The sequence below is a fragment of the Oenanthe melanoleuca genome, chromosome 13, assembly GCF_029582105.1.
Source record: "Oenanthe melanoleuca isolate GR-GAL-2019-014 chromosome 13, OMel1.0, whole genome shotgun sequence".
In the NCBI taxonomy this organism is placed as follows: Eukaryota; Metazoa; Chordata; class Aves; order Passeriformes; family Muscicapidae; genus Oenanthe; species Oenanthe melanoleuca.
This window is the reverse complement of record NC_079347.1, coordinates 18,403,728-18,422,059: the sequence shown is the minus strand read 5'-3', so window position 1 is coordinate 18,422,059 and position 18,332 is coordinate 18,403,728. Positions and strand designations below refer to the sequence as shown.

The window sequence follows — 18,332 nt, the reverse complement described above, 5'->3', positions numbered from 1 at the left end:
AAAGGCAGTGGCACTGACCGTGTCGAGGAGGGCGGAGGGCTCCGGCTGCGTGTCCTTGGGCGCGGGGCCAGGCGGCGGCGGAGGGAAGTTGGGGCTGAAAACCATGAGGTCGCTCTTGGGCGCGCCGTCCGCCACGCACAGGCTGCGGCTGTGGCGCTGCGAGTAGGACCAGCTGCCCACTTCGCTGGCGCACACGAGCGTCGTGGGCCCGGGCGCCGAGAGCACGGCCGCCCGCGGCGCCCAGCGCGACGCCCCGTAGAGCACCAGCGCCAGCAGGAAGAGGCTGGACACGGCGCAGATGGCCACCACCAGCCACACGTTGGTGGCCGCGCTGGCCGCAGCGGCGCCGAGCTCCACGGCCGCCGCCGCCCGCGAGCCTGACGCCGCCGCCGCCGCCGCCGCCGAGGATCCCGCGGCCGCGGCCAGCGCCGCCTCGGCGGGCTCGAGCAGCGAGACGCTGAGCGTGGCCGTGGCCGAGCGCGCCGGCTCGCCGTGGTCGCGCACGACGATGAGCAGCCTGTGGCGAGGGCCGTCCGCCTCGTCGAGCGGGCGCGCCGTGCTCACCTCGCCGCTGTAGAGCCCCACGCGGAACGGGCCCTTGCCGCGCGGCTCCCACAGCTCGTAGCGCAGCCACGCGTTGTAGCCCGAGTCGGCGTCCACGGCGCGGATCTTGGCCAGCACCTGGCCCGCCGGCGCCCCCCACGCCGCCCACGCCCACAGCGTGCCCGAGCCCGAGCCCGGCCCCGACAACGCCCCCGCCTCCGCCGCCGCCGCTGTCTCGGCCGCCACGGCGCCCGCCTCCGCCGCCGAGCCCGCGGGCGGCAGCAGCGCCGGCGCGTTGTCGTTCTCGTCCAGCACGAAGAGCTGCACCGTGGCGTTGCCGCAGAGCGGCGGCTCCCCCGCGTCCACCGCGCGCACCTCGAACTGCAGCACCTGCAGCTGCTCGTAGTCCAAGGGCTGCAGCGCCCACAGGCGCCCGCTCTCCGCGTCCAGCGCCACGTAGCTCGACGCCGCCCGCCAGCCGCTCCAAGGCGCGGCCCCGCCGCCGCCCGCGCCGCCCTCCCACAGCGAGTAGCTGACGCGCCCGTTGCCCGCCTCGTCCGGGTCCCGCGCCCACAGCCGCGCCAGCTCCGCGCCCGCCGCGTTGTTCTCCCGCGCCAGCACCGTGTACACGGCCTGCGCGAACGCGGGCGCGTTGTCGTTCACGTCCGACACCGGCAGCCGCAGCCCGCGGCTGGCGCGCAGCGCCGGCGCCCCGCCGTCCTCCGCACGCACCTCCACCTCGTACTCCGACACCCGCTCCCGGTCCAGCGCCTCGCGCAGCACCAGCGAGTACGAGCCCGCGAACGTCGCCTCCAGCCCGAACGGCAGCGCCGGCCACACCCAGCAGCGCACGCGCCCGTTCGCCCCCGAGTCTCGGTCCGACACGCTCAGCAGGGCCACCACCGTCCCCACTGACGCGTCCTCCGACACCGGCACCGACAGCGACGTCACCCACACCTCCGGAGCGTTGTCGTTCACGTCCAGCACCTCCAGCTCCACGCTGCAGTGACCAGACAGTGGGGGTGATCCTTTATCTGTCGCTTCTATATGGAGCTCGTGTAAACGAACGTCTTCGAAGTCCAAAGGACCCGCTAGTCTGATTTCGCCCGTCTTGGCGTCAATGGTAAAGAGTTCTTTCTTTCCGACAGGAATTGAACTCAAGATACTGTAAAAAAACTCCTTATTGCTTCCTTCGTCGGGATCCGTAGCATTCATACGCGCTACGACCGTCCCCTCTCTAGCACTCTCCGGCAGCTGCACTTTATACACCGACTGGTTGAACTGGGGCGCGTTGTCGTTCGCATCCAGCACCGAGATCACCAGCTCCATCGTGCCTGTCATAGACGGCCGGCCCCCGTCAGTTGCTGTCAGCACCAACCGGTGCTCGGGAATCGTCTCGCGGTCCAAGGTTTTCGTGAGTACCAGAAATAGAGACTTCCTGTTTTCATCAGAAGATTTAATGTCGAGTGTAAAATGCTCGCTGGGGCTGAGTGTGTAGGAGAGCTCCGAGTTCGCTCCGATATCCGCATCCGACGCGCCCTCCAGCGGGAAACGAGACCCCGGCGGTGTGGTCAGTTCTGCGATGCTGATGTTTCTGCGGGCGGCGGGGAAGACGGGGGCATTGTCGTTGATGTCGGTGACCTCGAGCTGCACATGGAAGACGCGCAGCGGCCGCTCCAGCAGCACCTCCAGGCGCAGCGCGCACGGCGCGCTCTTGCCGCACAGCTCCTCGCGGTCGAGCCGCGAGCTCACCAGCAGCGCGCCGCTCGCCCCGCTCACCTCCACGCTCGCCCGCCGGCCCTGCGCCACCAGCCGCAGCCGCCGCGCCTCCGCCTCGCCCGCCTCCAGGCCCAGGTCCTGCGCCAGACGGCCCACCACCGTGCCGGCCTTGGCTTCCTCCGGCACCGAGTAGCGCACCTGCCCGCCCGCCAGCGCCCAGGCCGCCTGCAGCACCAGCAGCCGCAGCAGCGCGGCACAGCAGCGCTCCTCCATCCCTGCCGCCGCCGCTCTCGCCTCTGCCGCTCTGCCTGTGCCTGCCGGCCCCGGCCCGGGCCCCGCACGGCTCCCCGCCGCCGCCCGGAGCTGAGCAGCGGCTCTGCTGCCCGGCCCGCGCCGCCCCCCCGCGCTCACAGCCGGGCTCTCCGCCGCACCGGGGCGGAGCCGCCCACACGCCGTTCCTGAGCCTGCAGCGACACCGTGCGCTGCTCCGCCGCCTCGCACGCTCCGCCGCATCGCCGCTGCTTCCGCTCCGGCATGGCCACGTCCGTTGCTTTCTCTCTTCCAACTGCGCTCGTTTTTCATTTTATAATACTGTCTGTTTATTTTTTTTTCTGTTTTCCCTTGAGCTTTATGCCTTCTGGTAACTCGACAGAAGCCTCCGGAGCCAGACAGCAGAACAAACAAGCCGGATCCACGAACTCGACTTACCTGGAATTAGTGATGGAACACAGTATATTCTAATCCAGAAGGAGGCTCTTGAGAACCAGCCTCACCCAGCGATTACAGGTAAGATCGTTGCGCAACGTTTTCCTGTTTTATTTTTGTCCTCCTTGTCATCTTCCATTCTTAATTACCTCCTTCATAGCATCTTCTATCTTTCCCTTCTCTCACTCCTCTTATGTGCTCCTTTCTTGCTTGCCTCCCTTTCTTCTACAGTGAGAACATATGTGGCATGCCAGCAAACTCATCCTTCCTTTCTGGAATCCTTCCTGGAATCATTTCTTCTCTTCACTGTCCTAATGCGCACACACTCTCCTCTCGTCTTGTCTCTTTGAATCTTCTTATTATATATACATTAATCAATGTATTGTTCCACATGATTACATCACACTCTCCATGAAGCACGAACATGCCGTCGGGAACAGTTCCTGTTCCTCTCTGTTGTTGTCTCTCATATCTTCACTCAAGGAACAAACTTCCTGCTCATGTCAAGCCTCTGCCAGGCTGACAGAGCGCTCTTTCAACTCACCTTCTGCAAGGAAACCACATTGTTCATGCCCCATCCTCTCCAGGGAGAGAATTCACAGTCCTCTGAAACACTGGCCAAATCCCTAGGAACTTGGACATTAGTGCAAACAGACTTCACTAAGCACAAACAACTCAGGGCAATCTTTTCTTCAGGGATTCAAACCCACCATGGCCCAGCACCCGAATCCTTCCTAAACGCTGAAAAAATACGGAACAACCACAGCTCCAAACACTCTTCATATACCTCGATGAAGAACTTTTCTTCAGGCATCATTTGCCACCTGCATGATGAATGGAAATTTCTGCCTTCATATTCCAGGCAGGCCAGCACAGTCAGAAACACACAGTGAGAATGTCCAGCCCTAGGGCCATTAATCCCATTGGAATGCATCTGTGTAGCCTGATCCACGGGGTCAAGGGAAGAAAGTAATTTTATCTGTGTTGTTTGCTCTGGGAACAAACCCCCCACTCCCTACAAATCCAACCTGATAAATGTTTTGGGGTCCCTCCTGCATCCTTGCTTCAGCTGTTTGTTTGTACTGTGTCTGGACAAAGAAGACAGAAATGAGAGGAGGCAGTGGTGCTCTGCTGATCCAGTAAAGGAATCCTAGAACTTCTCAAACAGGAAGGCTTGAACCCATAAGGATGATCGAGTCCAACTCCAAATCCAGGCACATTTGGTCAATACAAAATGAAGAATCCATGACCAAAGACAAGTATATAATGGTACAACTGTCTTTCAGACTCATCTTTAGGAAACAACAACTTACCTCAAGCATCCCTGGCTCCTTCTTCAGAAAATATTTACTTTCAAGGGACGGAATTGTTTCTGAAGCACATTTTCTTTTGATGCTATCAGAGAATTCTGGAGAAGGTGAATAGGGGAAAATGACCCACATACTGCAAAAGCCTCTAAATCATTGAACATCACAATGTTTCTTCATGCACTTTTATTATATGTGAGGTAGGAGACACATTGCAAATCTAAGGACATTCTCCAAATGTCAACCAGGAAGTAGAGAAGAGTGGAAAATCCATCCCTCATACTGACGGTCAACAGCTGGAAACTCTGCTACCTGGCAGCTGCCAAAATTCAGCAATCTGCATTTCATCCACAGTTATCTCGATATTGCCAATGCAAATGAATGAAAAAATATTAAAAGATGGAAGTTTCTGGTAAAAGGAGAGAAGAAAGTTGCTAGATCCCATTCCACCATATCAAAATGTCAGGTCTGGCAACTTCTTGATTATGGACAGAACTTTTCCCACTCCCTACCAAGACAAAAGCAGAGATGTAGACAAGGCCAGCTTCACAAAAGGCTAAGCAAGCAAGACTGATACTTGGAAATGCTCCTGTTACACCAACATTGTACTTTCAAAAGGAAGTGCTCTGAATTGTGTATGGTAGATGACCTCACATTGGGTGGGAAGAGCATGGACAATACCAAGGACACACAGGACATCAGAGGGATCTGAGAGAATCCCAGGCAAACAGCCTCAAGAGACTGGTGACTTCACAAGGCTTTCCAGTGGAATCCTCTATCCCAAGCTCTGGGAAATGAATCTCCAGCTGAGTAGCTGGAGCTTTCTTCTCCAATGACAGCGCTTATGCTACACAGCATCTCCATTTCCTCAGAAAAGAAACTTCTCCACTCAAAGTCACCCTCCCCATGACAGAGGGCCCAAGCAATACTCCATGCCACTCAGAGGATTGCAGCTGCAGCAGCCAAACTGCCCCAACAAAACAGCTTGGCCCAGCAATAAAACCCACTCTGAGCACAATCCAGGCCTTTGCTCATCCACACCTTCCCTCACAATTTGTGTAAATAACTTATGAAGGGATGCAAAACCACAGAATTTCTGTCAGGCTCCCTAAAATTCACCTTAAACGTTCTATGCTTTTCCAGCAATCTCAAATGTCAACTAATGTGTTCTTACCTCAGAATTACACATGAGAGATGTTTAAAACTCTGTGATCAGAGTGACAGCTCTGATCCTGATCAAGACTAATTTTGCTTTGAGAGAACCACACCAAATGCTGAAGCACAAGCACAGTCACATTATGAATCGTGGGGGAGAATTTTTATGATAATATCAGAGTAGGGCTGCTCTGGAAGGTTTCAGTGGCTGTGCAGGTATCAAGGTTGAAGATGACAATGGGATATCCCATTTCTCCTGAGGCTGATACTGCAAGTGCTCAGTTCAGAGAAATGTGGCACACACAGATTATACCCTCCTCCTCCTCATCACATCCTCCTGTAAATCCCACTTGACAAAGAGGAAAGGAGCCACCATCTCAAAACCAAGAGATGAGGAAGCTGTTATAGACGTGAATGCCTATACAGGAACTCCAGCAAGCTGAAGTCCTACCCTCCCAATATGGCTTTCTCAAAATAAGAGTGAAATGCTTCATCAAACTACTACAAATTACTACATCAAATAGTCAGCGTGGTGTTTCCTCTTACCAACACAGTTTGAACAGTAATGATCTATCAGCACAAATTACTTCCTCTAGAAGGGTATCTTCACCACCCCAAAGGACTTTGTGGCCACCAACACCACACAGCATCTCAAGGTCCAAAAAGCCTCCAACTCCAGAACCTCAGAGCCTTGCAAGGGATCCCAGAAAGAAGCACAGCATGTGCCTCCTGCCTCACAGATTTCTCTAGGTATTGCTCATTCACCATAAATATCCTTCGTTAATGTGTTCCCAAGAAAACCGTATCACCACTCATTTTTGACTTAAGGCATGGCCCATGGTCTCCCCAATTAATCACAACTTTCCTGGGCAACTGTTCCATCTGCTCAAGATCATATCTGTGCCTTACACTATCACTACCATTTTAATAAACATCCTACAGTTACATTCTTGTAAAAGAAGGAAAAATGATGCAAGGAAAAAGGATGACAGTAAAAGCCCATGCTGCCTTTCCTACTTTTTTAATGAGTCTGCTGACACAACCTAAATGCAGAACTGTTGATTCCAGAGGCAGCCAAAATTTTGAAGTACCAATGGAAAGATTGTGTCACATCTCTTACAAGGAAAATGAAAGAGGAGAGTTTTCAAAAATAATCAAAGTGACTGGGGGACTGTTACCACCACAACGTGTTTTGTATTCCTACACAAAGCTCACCCTGAAACACTACATGCAATGAAGTAAGAAAGTTGCCTGCACAGCTGTAACCTCTCACTGAAACAGGCAGTGATTTCATTCTAGAATACAACTCTGTCACACGTATCAACACTTAGCTGTAGATGATGAGTGCTCTGCGGTGCCATGATACCTTATTCCTGCTTGCACATCAGAGAAATTGCAAAATCAGGATAGGACAAGGCTGAAGATGGAAATGTCCCTTTAACACCATTAAAAACTCACTGCCCTCAGACTGCGGGGGCGGAGCCTCGCTGCAAGGAGGAACAACCCAGGTGGCAGGAGAGAAAGAGCAGATGAGAAAAGAGGCAGAGGAGGAGAGGGGAAAAGCTGAGCAAGGCAGTGGCACTGACCGTGTCGAGGAGAGCGGAGGGCTCCGGCTGCGTGTCCTTGGGCGCGGGGCCGGGCGGCGGCGGAGGGAAGTTGGGGCTGAAAACCATGAGGTCGCTCTTGGGCGCGCCGTCCGCCACGCACAGGCTGCGGCTGTGGCGCTGCGAGTAGGACCAGCTGCCCACTTCGCTGGCGCACACGAGCGTCGTGGGCCCGGGCGCCGAGAGCACGGCCGCCCGCGGCGCCCAGCGCGACGCCCCGTAGAGCACCAGCGCCAGCAGGAAGAGGCTGGACACGGCGCAGATGGCCACCACCAGCCACACGTTGGTGGCCGCGCTGGCCGCAGCGGCGCCGAGCTCCACGGCCGCCGCCGCCCGCGAGCCTGACGCCGCCGCCGCCGCCGCCGCCGAGGATCCCGCGGCCGCGGCCAGCGCCGCCTCGGCGGGCTCGAGCAGCGAGACGCTGAGCGTGGCCGTGGCCGAGCGCGCCGGCTCGCCGTGGTCGCGCACGACGATGAGCAGCCTGTGGCGAGGGCCGTCCGCCTCGTCGAGCGGGCGCGCCGTGCTCACCTCGCCGCTGTAGAGCCCCACGCGGAACGGGCCCTTGCCGCGCGGCTCCCACAGCTCGTAGCGCAGCCACGCGTTGTAGCCCGAGTCGGCGTCCACGGCGCGGATCTTGGCCAGCACCTGGCCCGCCGGCGCCCCCCACGCCGCCCACGCCCACAGCGTGCCCGAGCCCGAGCCTGGCCCCGACAACGCCCCCGCCTCCGCCGCCGCCGCCTCGGCCGCCACGGCGCCCGCCTCCGCCGCCGAGCCCGCGGGCGGCAGCAGCGCCGGCGCGTTGTCGTTCTCGTCCAGCACGAAGAGCTGCACCGTGGCGTTGCCGCAGAGCGGCGGCTCCCCCGCGTCCACCGCGCGCACCTCGAACTGCAGCACCTGCAGCTGCTCGTAGTCCAAGGGCTGCAGCGCCCACAGGCGCCCGCTCTCCGCGTCCAGCGCCACGTAGCTCGACGCCGCCCGCCAGCCGCTCCAAGGCGCGGCCCCGCCGCCGCCCGCGCCGCCCTCCCACAGCGAGTAGCTGACGCGCCCGTTGCCCGCCTCGTCCGGGTCCCGCGCCCACAGCCGCGCCAGCTCCGCGCCCGCCGCGTTGTTCTCCCGCGCCAGCACCGTGTACACGGCCTGCGCGAACGCGGGCGCGTTGTCGTTCACGTCCGACACCGGCAGCCGCAGCCCGCGGCTGGCGCGCAGCGCCGGCGCCCCGCCGTCCTCCGCACGCACCTCCACCTCGTACTCCGACACCCGCTCCCGGTCCAGCGCCTCGCGCAGCACCAGCGAGTACGAGCCCCGCGAACGTCGCCTCCAGCCCGAACGGCAGCGCCGGCCACACCCAGCAGCGCACGCGCCCGTTCGCCCCCGAGTCTCGGTCCGACACGCTCAGCAGGGCCACCACCGTCCCCACCGACGCGTCCTCCGACACCGGCACCGACAGCGACGTCACCCACACCTCCGGCGCGTTGTCGTTCACGTCCAGCACCTCCAGCACCACCTTGCAGTGACCCGACAGCGGAGGTGTACCCTTATCTGTTCCTTTAACATGAAGTTCGTATAAAGTAACTGACTCGAAGTCCAGGGCGCCTTTCAATCTGATCTCTCCACTATTTGCATCGACGCTGAATAAATCTGAGGACGAGGGAGGAACAATACTATCGATTTCATATATTATTTCTCCGTATATGCCTGTGTCCGCATCCGTGGCATTCACTCGCGATACAAGAGTCTCCTCTAATGCGTTTTCTGGCAAAACAACGTTATACACCGATTGATTGAACTGGGGTGCGTTGTCGTTTACATCCAGCACCGAGATCACCAGCTCCATGGTGCCTGTCAGAGACGGCCGGCCCCCGTCAGTCGCTGTCAGCACCAACTGGTGCACAGGAATCGCCTCGCGGTCCAGTGATTTCGTGAGTACCAGAAACAGGGACTTACTGCGAGAATTACTGTTTTCTTCCTCGATTCTAAAATGTTCGCTTGCGCTGAGTGTGTAGGAGAGCTGCGCGTTCGCTCCGATATCCGCATCCGACGCGCCCTCCAGCGGGAAACGAGACCCCGGCAGGGTGGTGAATTCCGCGATGCTGAGGTTTTTTCGGGCGGCGGGGAAGACGGGGGCATTGTCGTTGATGTCGGTGACCTCGAGCTGCACATGGAAGACGCGCAGCGGCCGCTCCAGCAGCACCTCCAGGCGCAGCGCGCACGGCGCGCTCTTGCCGCACAGCTCCTCGCGGTCGAGCCGCGAGCTCACCAGCAGCGCGCCGCTCGCCCCGCTCACCTCCACGCTCGCCCGCCGGCCCTGCGCCACCAGCCGCAGCCGCCGCGCCTCCGCCTCGCCCGCCTCCAGGCCCAGGTCCTGCGCCAGACGGCCCACCACCGTGCCGGCCTTGGCTTCCTCCGGCACCGAGTAGCGCACCTGCCCGCCCGCCAGCGCCCAGGCCGCCTGCAGCACCAGCAGCCGCAGCAGCGCGGCACAGCAGCGCTCCTCCATCCCTGCCGCCGCCGCTCTCGCCTCTGCCGCTCTGCCTGTGCCTGCCGGCCCCGGCCCGGGCCCCGCACGGCTCCCCGCCGCCGCCCGGAGCTCAGCAGCGGCTCTGCTGCCCGGCCCGCGCCGCCCCCCCGCGCTCACAGCCGGGCTCTCCGCCGCACCGGGGCGGAGCCGCCCACACGCCGTTCCTGAGCCTGCAGCGACACCGTGCGCTGCTCCGCCGCCCTACACTGCTCGCACGCTCCGCCACATCGCCTCTGCTTCCGCTCCGGCATGGCCACGTCTGTTGCTTTCTCTCTTCCAACTGCGCTCGTTTTTCATTTTATTATACTGTCTGCTTATTTTTTTCTGTTTTCCCCTCAGCTTTATGCCTTCTGGTAACTCGACAGAAGCCTCCGGAGCCAGACAGCAGAACAAACAAGCCGGATCCACGAACTCGACTTACCTGGAATTAGTGATGGAACACAGTATATTCTAATCCAGAAGGAGGCTCTTGAGAACCAGCTTCATCCACCGAATACAGGTAAGATCGTTGCGTAACGTTTTCCTGGTTTTTTTTTTCCTCCTCCTTGGCATCTTCCATTCTTAATTACCTCCTTCATAGCATCTTCTATCTTTCCCTTCTCTCACTCCTCTTATGTGCTCCTTTCTTGCTTGCCTCCCTTTCTTCTACAGTGAGAACATATATGGCATACCAGCAAACTCATCCTTCCTTTCTGGAATCCTTCCTGGAATTATTTCTTCTCTTCACTGTCATAACGCGCACACACTCTCCTCTCGTCTTGTCTCTTTGAATCTTCTTTGTCGCATTAATCAATGTATTGTTCTACATGATTACATCACACTCTCCATGAAGCACAAACATGTCGTAGGGAACAGTTCCTGTTCCTCTCTGCTGTCGTCTCTCATATCTCCACTCAAGGAACAAACTTCCTGCTCACTTCAAACCTATGCCAGGCTGACAGAGCGCTCTTTCAACTCACCTTCTGCAAGGAAACCACATTGTTCATGCCCCATCCTCTCCAGGGAGAGAATTCACAGCCCTCTGAAACACTGGCCAAATCCCTAGGAACTTGGAAATTAGTGCAAACAGACTTCACTAAGCACAAACAACCCAGGGCAATCTTTTCTTCAGGGATTCAAACCCACCATGGCCCAGCACCCGAATCCTTCCTAAACGCTGAAAAAATACGGAACAACCACAACTCCAAACACTCTTCATATATCTCGATTAAGAACTATCCTTCAGGCATCATTTGCCACCTGCATGATGAATGGAAATTTCTGCCTTCATATTCCAGGCAGGCCAGCACAGTCAGAAACACACAGTGAGAATGTCCAGCCCTAGGGCCATTAATCCCATTGGAATGCATCTGTGTAGCCTGATCCACGGGGTCAAGGGAAGAAAGTAATTTTATCTGTGTTGTTTGCTCTGGGAAAAAACCCCCGACTCCCTACAAATCTAACCTGAGAAATGTTTTGGGGTCCCTCCTGCATCCTTGCTTCAGCTGTTGCTCGTACTGTGTCTGGACAAAGAAGACAGAAATGAGAGGAGGCAGTGGTGCTCTGCTGATCCAGTAAAGGAATCCTAGAACTTCTCAAACAGGAAGGCTTGAACCCATAAGGATGATCGAGTCCAACTCCAAATCCAGGCACATTTGGTCAATACAAAATGAAGAATCCATGACCAAAGACAAGTATATAATGGCACAACTGTCTTTCAGACTCATCTTTAGGAAACAACAACTTACCTCAAGCATCCCTGGCTCCTTCTTCAGAAAATATTTACTTTCAAGGGACGGAATTGTTTCTGAAGCACATTTTCTTTTGATGCTATCAGAGAATTCTGGAGAAGGTGAATAGGGGAAAATGACCCACATACTGCAAAAGCCTCTAAATCATTGAACATCACAATGTTTCTTCATGCACTTTTATTATATGTGAGGTAGGAGACACATTGCAAATTTAAGGACATTCTCCAAATGTCAACCAGGAAGTAGAGAAGACTGGAAAATCCACCCCTCATACTGATGGTCAGCTGCTGGAAACTCTGCTTCCTGACAGCTGCCAAAATTCAGCAATCTGCGTTTCATCCACTGTTATCACGACATTGCCAATGCAAAAGAAGAAAAAATTTTGAAATATGGAGGTTTTTTGGTAAAAGGAGAGAAGAAAGCTACAAGATCCTATTCCACCATATAATAATGATGCCAGGTCTGGCAACTTCTTGATCATGGACAGAACTTTTCCCATTCCCTACCAAGACAAGAGCAAGATGTAAACAATGAGAGCTTCACAAAAGATAAGCAAGCAAGACTGATACTTGGAAATGCTCTTGTTTCATCAACACCAACATTGTAATTTCAGAAGCAAGTGCACCAAATTGTGTATGGTAGATGACCTCACATTGGGTAGGAAGAGCATGGACAATACCAAGGACACACAGGACATCAGAGGGACCTGAGAGGATCCCAGGCAAACAGCCTCAAGGGACAGGTGACTTCACAAGGTTTTCCAGTGGAATCCTCTATCCCAAGCTCTGGGAAATGAATCTCCAGATGAGCAGCTGGAGCTTTCTTCCCCAATGGCAGTGCTAATGCTACACAGCATCTCCATTTCCTCAGAAAAGAAACTTCTCCACTCAAAGTCACCCTCCCCATGACAGAGGGCCCAAGCAATACTCCATGCCACTAAGAGAATTGCAGCTGCAGCAGCCAAAGTGCCCCACCATAACAGCTTGGCTGAGCAATAAAGCCCACTCTGAGCATGATCCAGGCCTTTGCCCATCCACACCTTCCCTCACAATTCGTGTAAAAAACTTATGAAGGGATGCAAAACCACAGAATTTCTGTCAGGCTCCCTAAAATTCACCTTAAACGTTCTATGCTTTTCCAGCAATCTCAAATGTCAACTAATGTGTTCTTACCTCAGAATTACACATGAGAGATGTTTAAAACTCTGTGATCAGAGTGACAGCTCTGATCCTGATCAAGACTAATTTTGCTTTGAGAGAACCACACCAAATGCTGAAGCACAAGCACAGTCACATTATGAATCGTGGGGGAGAATTTTTATGATAATATCAGAGTAGGGCTGCTCTGGAAGGTTTCAGTGGCTGTGCAGGTATCAAGGTTGAACATGACAATGGGATATCCCATTTCTCCTGAGGCTGATACTGCAAGTGCTCAATTCAGAGAAATGTGGCACACACAGATTATACCATCCTCCTCATCATCACATCCTCCTGTAAATCCCACTTGACAAAGAGGAAAGGAGCCACCATCTCAAAACCAAGAGATGAGGAAGCTGCTATAGACGTGAATGCCTATACAGGAACTCCAGCAAGCTGAATTCCTACCCTCCCAATATGCCTTTCTCAAAATAAGAGGGAAGTAGTTAGTCAAACTATTACAAACTACTACATCAAATAGTCAGCGTTGTGTTTCCTCTTACCAACACAGTTTGGACAGTAATGATGTATCAGCACAAATTATTTCCTCTAAAAGGGTATCTTCACCACCCCAAAGGACTTTGTGGCCACCAACACCACACAGCATCTCAAGGTCCACAAAGCCTCCAACTCCAGAACCTCAGAGCCTTGCAAAGGATTCCAGGAAGAAGCACAGCATGTGCCTCCTGCCTCACAGATTTCTCTAGGTATTGCTCATTCACCATAAATATCCTTCGTTAATGTGTTCCCAAGAAAACCGTATCACCACTCATTTTTGACTTAAGGCATGGCCCATGGTCTCCCCAATTAATCACAACTTTCCTGGGCAACTGTTCCATCTGCTCAAGATCAAATCTGTGCCTTACACTATCACTGCCATTTTAATAAACATCCTACAGTTACATTCTTGTAAAAGAAGGAAAAATGATGCAAGGAAAAAGGATGACAGTAAAAGCCCATGCTGCCTTTCCTACTTTTTTAATGAGTCTGCTGACACAACCTAAATGCAGAACTGTTGATTCCAGAGGCAGCCAAAATTTTGAAGTACCAATGGAAAGATTGTGTCACATCTCTTACAAGGAAAATGAAAGAGGAGAGTTTTCAAAAATAATCAAAGTGACTGGGGGACTGTTACCACCACAACGTGTTTTGTATTCCTGCACAAAGCTCATACTGAAACACTACATGCAATGAAGTAAGAAAGTTGCCTGCACAGCTGTAACCTCTTACTGAAATACACAGTGATTTCATTCTAGAATACAACTCTGTCACACGTATCAACACTTAGCTGTAGATGATGAGTGCTCTGCGGTGCCATGATACCTTATTCCTGCTTGCACATCAGAGAAATTGCAAAATCAGGATAGGACAAGGCTGAAGATGGAAATGTCCCTTTAACACCCTTAAAAACTCACTGCCCTCAGACTGCGGGGGCGGAGCCTCGCTGCAAGGAGGAACTACCCAGGTGGCAGGAGAGAAAGAGCAGATGAGAAAAGAGGCAGAGGAGGAGAGGGGAACAGCTGAGCAAAGCAGTGGCACTGACCGTGTCGAGGAGAGCGGAGGGCTCCGGCTGCGTGTCCTTGGGCGCGGGGCCGGGCGGCGGCGGAGGGAAGTTGGGGCTGAAAACCATGAGGTCGCTCTTGGGCGCGCCGTCCGCCACGCACAGGCTGCGGCTGTGGCGCTGCGAGTAGGACCAGCTGCCCACTTCGCTGGCGCACACGAGCGTCGTGGGCCCGGGCGCCGAGAGCACGGCCGCCCGCGGCGCCCAGCGCGACGCCCCGTAGAGCACCAGCGCCAGCAGGAAGAGGCTGGACACGGCGCAGATGGCCACCACCAGCCACACGTTGGTGGCCGCGCTGGCCGCAGCGGCGCCGAGCTCCACGGCCGCCGCCGACCGCGAGCCTGACGCCGCCGCCGCCGCCGAGGATCCCGCGGCCGCGGCCAGCGCCGCCTCGGCGGGCTCGAGCAGCGAGACGCTGAGCGTGGCCGTGGCCGAGCGCGCCGGCTCGCCGTGGTCGCGCACGACGATGAGCAGCCTGTGGCGAGGGCCGTCCGCCTCGTCGAGCGGGCGCGCCGTGCTCACCTCGCCGCTGTAGAGCCCCACGCGGAACGGGCCCTTGCCGCGCGGCTCCCACAGCTCGTAGCGCAGCCACGCGTTGTAGCCCGAGTCGGCGTCCACGGCGCGGATCTTGGCCAGCACCTGGCCCGCCGGCGCCCCCCACGCCGCCCACGCCCACAGCGTGCCCGAGCCCGAGCCCGGCCCCGACAACGCCCCCGCCTCCGCCGCCGCCGCCGCCGCCGCTGTCTCGGCCGCCACGGCGCCCGCCTCCGCCGCCGAGCCCGCGGGCGGCAGCAGCGCCGGCGCGTTGTCGTTCTCGTCCAGCACGAAGAGCTGCACCGTGGCGTTGCCGCAGAGCGGCGGCTCCCCCGCGTCCACCGCGCGCACCTCGAACTGCAGCACCTGCAGCTGCTCGTAGTCCAAGGGCTGCAGCGCCCACAGGCGCCCGCTCTCCGCGTCCAGCGCCACGTAGCTCGACGCCGCCCGCCAGCCGCTCCAAGGCGCGGCCCCGCCGCCGCCCGCGCCGCCCTCCCACAGCGAGTAGCTGACGCGCCCGTTGCCCGCCTCGTCCGGGTCCCGCGCCCACAGCCGCGCCAGCTCCGCGCCCGCCGCGTTGTTCTCCCGCGCCAGCACCGTGTACACGGCCTGCGCGAACGCGGGCGCGTTGTCGTTCACGTCCGACACCGGCAGCCGCAGCCCGCGGCTGGCGCGCAGCGCCGGCGCCCCGCCGTCCTCCGCACGCACCTCCACCTCGTACTCCGACACCCGCTCCCGGTCCAGCGCCTCGCGCAGCACCAGCGAGTACGAGCCCGCGAACGTCGCCTCCAGCCCGAACGGCAGCGCCGGCCACACCCAGCAGCGCACGCGCCCGTTCGCCCCCGAGTCTCGGTCCGACACGCTCAGCAGGGCCACCACCGTCCCCACCGACGCGTCCTCCGACACCGGCACCGACAGCGACGTCACCCACACCTCCGGCGCGTTGTCGTTCACGTCCAGCACTTCTAGCTCCATGCTGCAATGACTGGATAAGGGAGGTATCCCTTGGTCTCTCGCCTCAATGCGAAAATCAAATACACTGACTTCTTCGTAGTCCAGGCCTCCTGTAAGGTGAATCTCCCCTGTCTTTGAATTAACGGAAATCACATCTCTTCCACTCGGGGGAATGAAGCTCGTCACGGCATAGGTCACCTCACTGTTAATTCCCTCGTCCGCATCAGTGGCATTCACCCGCGCCACGATCGTCCCCACGGCAGCGTTCTCCGGCAGCTGCACTTTATACACTGACTGGTTGAACTGGGGCGCGTTGTCGTTCGCATCCAGCACCGAGATCACCAGCTCCATCGTGCCTGTCAGAGAAGGGCGGCCCCCGTCAGTCGCTGTCAGCACCAACCGGTGCACGGGAATCGTCTCGCGGTCTAGTGATTTCGTTAATACGAGCTCCGGTATAAGATTTCGCTCATTTGATTTTTGTAAATCCAGAGAGAAATGCTCGCTGGGGCTGAGTGTGTAGGAGAGCTGCGCGTTCGCTCCGATATCTGCATCCGACGCGCCCTCCAGCGGGAAACGAGACCCAGATACAGATAATTCCGCGATGCTGAGGTTTCTGCAGGCGGCGGGGAAGACGGGGGCATTGTCGTTGATGTCGGTGACCTCGAGCTGCACATGGAAGACGCGCAGCGGCCGCTCCAGCAGCACCTCCAGGCGCAGCGCGCACGGCGCGCTCTTGCCGCACAGCTCCTCGCGGTCGAGCCGCGAGCTCACCAGCAGCGCGCCGCTCGCCCCGCTCACCTCCACGCTCGCCCGCCGGCCCTGCGCCACCAGCCGCAGCCGCCGCGCCTCCGCCTCGCCCGCCTCCAGGCCCAGGTCCTGCGCCAGACGGCCCACCACCGTGCCGGCCTTGGCTTCCTCCGGCACCGAGTAGCGCACCTGCCCGCCCGCCAGCGCCCAGGCCGCCTGCAGCACCAGCAGCCGCAGCAGCGCGGCACAGCAGCGCTCCTCCATCCCTGCCGCCGCCGCTCTCGCCTCTGCCGCTCTGCCTGTGCCTGCCGGCCCCGGCCCGGGCCCCGCACGGCTCCCCGCCGCCGCCCGGAGCTCAGCAGCGGCTCTGCTGCCCGGCCCGCGCCGCCCCCCCGCGCTCACAGCCGGGCTCTCCGCCGCACCGGGGCGGAGCCGCCCACACGCCGTTCCTGAGCCTGCAGCGACACCGTGCGCTGCTCCGCCGCCTCGCACACTCCGCCACATCGCCTCTACCTCCAGTCCGGCACGGTCATGTCCGCTGCGGTTTCTCTTCCAACCGCGCTGGTCTTTCCTTTTATTCTTCCATCTTCCTTTTTTTTTTTTTTTTTTTTTTCTTCTCTTTACCCCCTCGGGTAACTGGCCAAAAGGCTCCGGATCCAGACAGGAGAAAAAACAACCCGGATCCCTCAGCTCGACTTACCTGGCATTAGTGTTGGAACACAGAATATTCTAATCGAGACAGAGGCTCTTCAGAACCAGCTTCACCCAGCGATTACAGGTAAGATCGTTGTGTAACGCTTTGCTGTTTTTTTCTTTCCCCTCTTTGACAGCCTCAATTCTTAATTACCTCCTTCATAGCATCATTTCTCTTTCTCTTCTCTCACTCCTTTATGTCCTCCATTCTTGCACTCCTCCCTTCCTGTGTACAGTGAGAATCATACCAGTAAACTCGTCCTTCCTTTCTGGAATCCTTCCTGGAATCATTTCTTCTCTCCACTGTCCTAACACACACACTCTCCTCTCGTCTTCTTGCTTTGCTTCTTCTTTGTCTCATTAATCAATGTATTGTTCCACATGATTACATCACACTCTCCATGAAGCACAAACATGTCGTAGGGAACAGTTCCCGTTCCTCTCTGCTGTCGTCTCTCATATCTCCACTCAAGGAACAAACTTCCTCCTCATTTCAAGCCTCTGCCAGGCTGACAGAGCGCTCTTTCAACTCACCTTCTGCAAGGAAACCACATTGTTCATGCCTCATCCTCTCCAGGGAGAGAATTCACAGCACACAGACTGACAGGTCAAATTATTAGGTACTTGGACATTAGTGCAAACAGAATTCAATAAGCACAAACAACCCAGGGCAATCTTTTCTTCAGGGATTCAACCCCAGCACAGCTCAGCACATGAATCCTTTCTGAACGCTGAAAAAATACGGAACAACCACAGCTCCAAACACTCTTCATATATCTCTGTGAAGAACTATTCTTCTGGCCTCATTTGCCATCTGCATGATGAATGGAAATTTCTGCCTTCATATTCCAGGCAGGCCAGCACAGTCAGAAACACACAAGCGAGAATGTCCAGCCCCAGGACCATTAGTCCCCATGGAATGCCTCTGTGTAGCCTGATCCACAAGGTCAGGACAACAAAGTCATTTTATCTCTGTCAATTTCTCTGGGAACACACCCCTGACTGCAACATATCCACCCTGAGAAATGTTTTAGGGTCCCACCTGTATCCGTGCTTCAGCTGTTTCCTTGTACTGTGTCTGGACAAAGAAGACAGAAATGAGAGGAGGCAGTGGTGCTCTGCTGATCCAGTAAAGGAATCCTAGAACTTCTCAAACAGGAAGGCTTGAACCCGTAAGGATCATCGACTCCAACTCCAAATCCAGGCATATTTAGCCAATACAAAATGAAGAATCCATGACCAAAGACAAGTATATAATGGCACAACTGTCTTTCAGACTCATCTTTAGGTAACAGAAACTTACCTCAAGCATCCCTGGCTCCTTCTTCAGAAAAGATTTACTTTCAAAGGAGGGAATTGTTTCTGA

At 56.6% G+C, this 18,332-nt stretch overlaps 3 protein-coding genes across 4 annotated transcripts in view; all 3 read right to left on the bottom strand.

Annotated features, from left to right (window-relative positions):
• LOC130258577 (protocadherin alpha-C2-like) overlaps positions 1-2,844 on the bottom strand; it is an 89,899-nt gene extending 87,055 nt beyond the window's left edge. For both annotated transcript variants that reach the window (XM_056502059.1, XM_056502060.1), the window contains exon 1: positions 19-2,844. In XM_056502059.1, coding sequence (XP_056358034.1) covers positions 19-2,844 — 2,826 coding nt within the window. The remainder of the gene's footprint in view (positions 1-18) is intronic.
• A 231-nt stretch (positions 2,845-3,075) lies between these two features.
• On the bottom strand, positions 3,076-11,222 carry LOC130258578 (protocadherin alpha-13-like). The gene is given in 2 exon segments (XM_056502068.1): positions 3,076-8,335; positions 8,337-11,222. Coding segments are annotated over 2 exon segments (2,637 nt in total). The 5' UTR covers positions 9,531-11,222; the 3' UTR covers positions 3,076-6,892.
• Positions 11,223-11,821: 599 nt separating this feature from the next.
• LOC130258576 (protocadherin alpha-8-like) lies at positions 11,822-16,621 on the bottom strand. The gene is given in 2 exon segments (XM_056502058.1): positions 11,822-13,994; positions 13,997-16,621. Coding segments are annotated over 2 exon segments (2,601 nt in total). The 5' UTR covers positions 16,538-16,621; the 3' UTR covers positions 11,822-13,934.
• Positions 16,622-18,332: the final 1,711 nt, after the last annotated feature.